General features: G+C 55.7%; 1 protein-coding gene across 1 annotated transcript; it reads right to left on the bottom strand.

The window, feature by feature from the left end:
* Positions 1-7: 7 nt before the first annotated feature.
* SIRT7 (sirtuin 7) lies at positions 8-5,015 on the bottom strand (the record flags this gene model as incomplete). Its single annotated transcript, XM_034653174.1, has 9 exons — positions 8-558; positions 756-862; positions 1,030-1,110; positions 1,251-1,487; positions 1,562-1,660; positions 2,307-2,379; positions 2,478-2,548; positions 4,610-4,714; positions 4,833-5,015. Coding segments are annotated over 9 exons (1,116 nt in total), but the record flags the coding sequence as incomplete, so codon positions are not given.
* Between the last annotated feature and the right edge of the window lie 5 nt (positions 5,016-5,020).

Genomic DNA, 5,020 nt, shown 5'->3' with positions numbered 1-5,020 from the left:
GTGGGGGGGGGGGGCAGCTGACTAGGGAGGTGTGGCCTATGNTGGACTACACCATGAAGAGATCACGTGTCTGACGGAGATGCAGAACCACACATTATAAACTTAAGATAATGAGCTAAGTTAATGAGCTGATATAAGCACTGATAAAATGAGCTAAGTTAATGTAAAAAAAATACAGTACACAATAGGCCCACATTACAGAACACCACAAACATAACATACAAGAATTGCCAGGCCCAGAAGGTGAAGGGATCCTTAATTCTTGAACCCTTTGATTAAAAGAAGTTATTGATTTCCCCTATAAGACCCTGAAAATTCACAGAGAAAGAAAGTGTAAACTTTTTACTCAATACATACACCATGTCTAAATTATCACAAATTCTGTATTAAGGTACAGTTTAAGCTTCCCCAAAGTATGCCAGCTCCCCAAACCAAGTGCACCAAGATTCTGTTTCACTGGAATTGCCGAGACCACGTCCCTTCAAGGCACCTTCCCGTCCAGGCTGTCTGAGGCAGAAGGGGGGGCTCTCCAGGCGCACACTGGCACATTCCCTCTCCCTGCAGGGAGTCACACCAGCCAGGGCGCCTTAGCTGATGCCTCAGCCACTCCCTGCAGAGGCCATCAGCCTGCAGTCACACCTCAGACACCATTTGCAACAACTCAGAGTTCTCTATGCTCAGTTCACGAGAACAGACAGACACGGCCCATCCACACAGGGGCAGAAAAGGGGGGAATGCACCCATGCCCCCCTCACCTGCTATAGGGGGGGATCTCCAGGCCCAGCTCATCCATGAGGAGCTGCATGACGTCGTCACACTTCCCGTGAAGCTTCAGGGCAGCCCAGTCATCCTTCGGGGTCCACTGGGGACAGGGGAAGGTGAGTGAGGACACCTCACCTCCTCCCAATGGTCCTTTCTCAGCCGGACCTCTGTGGCCCATGAGTTCAGGATACAAACGTCCCAGGAACTCTCTGGTTCTCCTGTTCTGAGGTCCAAATCTGAGGAGGTATCTCTCCGTGCACAACGTACCTGCAAATTCACAATGTAGAGCTTGGGCCGCCGGCTGGGGGGCTTGGTCATGCACCACAGGCGAGGATACTTCTTTAGAACCTGTAGGAATGGACGGACAGACAGAAAGACCACACGCACAATAGGAAACGAAGCTCTAGGAAGCTAGGGTTTAACACTGAACTGGCAAGATGCTAGCAGGCTCCTCTCCTCCCATCCCATCCGCCGTGCTGTTCACGTACCTTTAAGCTGGAACCTAAACACAGGATTGTGTCTGCTTTGCTGGCAGCCTCAGTGGCTGCCTCCCAGTTCAGAGGCTGCCCCAGTGTCCCCCTCTCCCCAAAGTGCACAATGGTGTCCCGGAGCTGGGCGCCACACTTGTGGCAGGCCCGGCCTGTCTGGTGCCGGTGCAGGGCGGTGCGCTCGGTCACGTCAAACACTCTCACGTACTCCCTATTGGGAGTGCAGGCTGTACAGACCTGCGGAGGAGAGGGCACTGTGAGCAGGAGCCGCTGGCCCGCACAGGCCCCCAAGTCGCAGCGGGGCCGCTCACTTCAATGTACATGTTCCCATGCAGCTCCGAGATGGCCGTGCGGGGCAGCCCGCTCCGCAGATGGAGCCCGTCGCAGTTCTGAGACACCACATGCTGCACCTGGAGGGGAGGCAAAGGCGAGTCAGCAGGGGGCAGGCTCTGGGGGATTGTGTTCAGCAGTGACACCATCCTTAACCATCCCCAGGGCCCCAAACCGGGGCCGACTCCAGCCCTGCATGAAGCCTCAAAAGCAAAACCAGAGGGGCAGGCCGCTCCCAGCAGGACTCAGGAGGGCCCTGGGTGGGAAGGGCCCCAGGCCGCCCACAACAGCTCTGAAGCACTTGGCGAGCAAGGAGGGCAGGTGTTTGCTCTCAGCTGGGAGGGGCCCAGACGGACGCTCCCTTGGCTCCTTATGTTTCAAGTCACTGAAGGACCAGGAGGATGGACCCTTCCCCACTTGGCTGAAATGCTCAGCAGAGGGTCTCCAGAGGTTTCCCACAAGCTTCCCCTTTACTTGGGTGGCTTCTGAGGTCTGTGGGGACAATGTGATAGAAACACAGAGGGGAAAGAGCCACCAGCAGCTCTGGGCCTGAGGCAGGCCTTATCCATGATTACCGAGAGAGACTCAAGCCAGGAGTCTAAAACACTCGGCGGGCACTCATCCCACAGGTCCAGTAGCTGACAGAGGCACGATGCAGAAAGTGGCCCTCCAGGTTCTGCACCAGGGACCCAGCAAGGCCACTAGCTAGCCACACCAGGTTCTTACCAGCTTTTGCTCGTGTAAGCGGGCGATGCTCATGTGGGTGAGGGTTGGCTCTGCCTCACTCAGGTCAGCAGCACTGCCAGGTGGAAGGGAAGCACAGGTGTGGGGAGCTGTGAGGTCAGGCCCATGCTGCCTCTGCTCGACTGAGTGGGAAGGCTGCCCTGGGCTGCTTACCTAATACTTCTCCCTTTCTGAAGCAGTGTCCATACTCCATTAGGGCCCCGGTAATCTGGGATAGAGGCTGCCTGCACGTTCAGAAAGAAAATAAACCCGGTGACAATGCATCACCATAGGAACTGGCAAAATTCGCAAGAGTGAAAAGCAAGCGTTTCTCTTGATGTGTTCCAGGCTTGTCCATGCACTAGCCTCTATTCGTTCCAGAGGCTCAGCACTTCTTGTGTGACCTGCCTGAACCCAGATGGAGTGGCTCCTTCCCTCTGCCCGGACAACTGCTCCCACCCGGTCTAGCTCATCCCTCCAGGTTCCAAGGAGTCCTGCCGCCTCTGGGAACTTCTGCAGCGACACCTGTCCTCTAAACTGATGGAGAGCACTGGTCAGGCTCATCTGTGGGCCCCAGGGCCTAGCCAGTGTTCAGGGAAGGGTGAGCAAATGATGAAACCCTAGGTAGGAGCACGCATCCCTCCCGATTCTTACATCTTGATAGTGTTTCCTGCCCTACCTTCACAAAAATAGCCCATATCTCCACATGAAATAAACGTCACTGAATCTCTCTAGTTCTCAACCCAGTGAAACAAAGTCACCATGAGAGAACACAGGTGTGCCAGGATCAAGGAGTCTCGCGTGCCCCAGGCTGCCTTCTGAGGAGCCCTGTCTCCTCCCTGCAGCTTAAGCCTGGAAAAATACCCACCCTGAACAGCGTGGTTCTGAATCACATTGAAGAGAAATGTCAAACAGTAATGCTCAGAGCAAACTACAGAACAGCACTCCCACAGACGACAGGAATACACATATGACTGCAGAAAGGAGACCCCACTACCAAGATTCCAGGGTCTGCAAGTCAGGGCAGTCAGTGCCCCTTACACGATGTCACTGCTGGGCCTCTGAGCTCATCCGTTTCGAGGGTCGTAGTCTCACCCTTGCCTGTAAAACCTTACTCAGTTTTTAAGGCCTGGCCTCAATGCTGCCTCACACACAAAGGCAACTGGATGGATTTCCCAGCTCTGAGGCCAGGGTGTGTGTGTCTGCATTTCCAGTCTAGCAACACAGCACAGCCAGCTTTACCTCAGCTATCTGCTTACATGCCATATTCTCATTGCCCATGGGCTTCTTGAGGACAGAAGTCCTCAGTGTTCACTTCTGCGGGGCCTACACATGGGTTGCACTCAATACGCACCCATTACGTAGACGAACGACACTCTCAAAGCTAACCATATTCCACGGCCCAAGACAGCCTCTCAATAGAACGTGCCCAAACCCAGCGCATTTCTCTCCTTCACCTGCTGCACTCTAATTCTTACTGCCTTGCCTTCTACTTTTCTTTCAACGTTTAGAAAACACAATAAATGGGGACTCAGGAGATAGTTCTGGGCTCAGCTCTGCCACCATAACCTTGGGATAGTGATCAACTGTCTTGACTTTAAATGAGGAGGTGCCCGCAAATATTGAGGTATTATGTCCTGTCTTATCCTTCTTCCTTTCTTCTATCTAAATAGGCATCACAAAAACTGCAAATATTTAAAAAGGTTTATCTCCCCACTGAAGTTTCAAGTGGAGTCACTTCGAGTCTCTAAGAGAGAACATTGGGGGAGAGGGACGCCTGGGTGGCACGGTCAGTTAAGCCTCAGACTCTCGGTTTCAGCTGAAGTCCTGATCTCAGCGTGCTGGGATCGAGGCCCGTCTGGCGTCGGGCTCCACACTCAGCCGGCAGTCCGCTTGAGATTCTCTCCCCCTCTCCCCTGGGCTCCGCGCGCTCTCTCTCTCAAATAAGTCAAAAAAGAAAGAAAGAAAAAAGAATAGAATAAAATAGAAAAGAAAAAAACAAAAACATTAAGGGGGCGCCTGGCCACGTCAGTCGGAAGAACGTAAGACCCTAATCTCAGGGTCGTGAGTTCCAGCCCCATACTGGCTGTAGAAATTACTTTAAAAAATAAACAAGTAACTTGAAGAACGAACATCAGGGCTGTTCGTAAGGTGAGTTTTTTGCAAATCAGTACCTATACTAAAAGGACCCCGCTCGGTCCTGGGGTGAGTCACCCAGGAGGGGGCGCCCCACGCCCGCCCCCTGCGCCTGCGGTCAGCCAGGGAGCCCAGGCGGGGGCGCGGCCGCCCACGTCCGGCCGCCTTACCGTGCTGATCCCAGCCCCGGTGTAGACCACCAGGTACTTGGCGTTCCGGACGGCGCCGGCCAGCTCCCGGACTTTCCTCCGCAGCTCCTCCGGGTCGTCACACACCTGCCGAGACGCCGAGGCCGGTCGTAAGCCCCGCCCCCGCCCGGCAAGAGGCCCGACCCGGGCTGTGCGCGGACCGAGCCCCGCACCGACCAAGCCCCGGGCGCGCCGCGGGACTCGCCTCCTCCTGCCGCCGCTTCAGGCCTTCGCGCCGCCTGCTCCGGCCCTGCAACTCGGTCACCAGGTCCTCGCTCTCGGCCAGGAGCCGGCCCTCCTCCGCACTGCGCTCGGCCGCCGCCTTCCTCAGGATGCGCGACACCTGCGGGCGCGGGGCAGGCGGTGAGGGCGGCGCGGGCCGGGCCGCGCGGC

This window comes from Ailuropoda melanoleuca, unplaced genomic scaffold (assembly GCF_002007445.2).
Source record: "Ailuropoda melanoleuca isolate Jingjing unplaced genomic scaffold, ASM200744v2 unplaced-scaffold73383, whole genome shotgun sequence".
Lineage (NCBI taxonomy): Eukaryota > Metazoa > Chordata > Mammalia > Carnivora > Ursidae > Ailuropoda > Ailuropoda melanoleuca.
The sequence above is the reverse complement of the archived record's forward strand: the minus strand, read 5'-3'. Positions and strand labels throughout refer to the sequence as shown.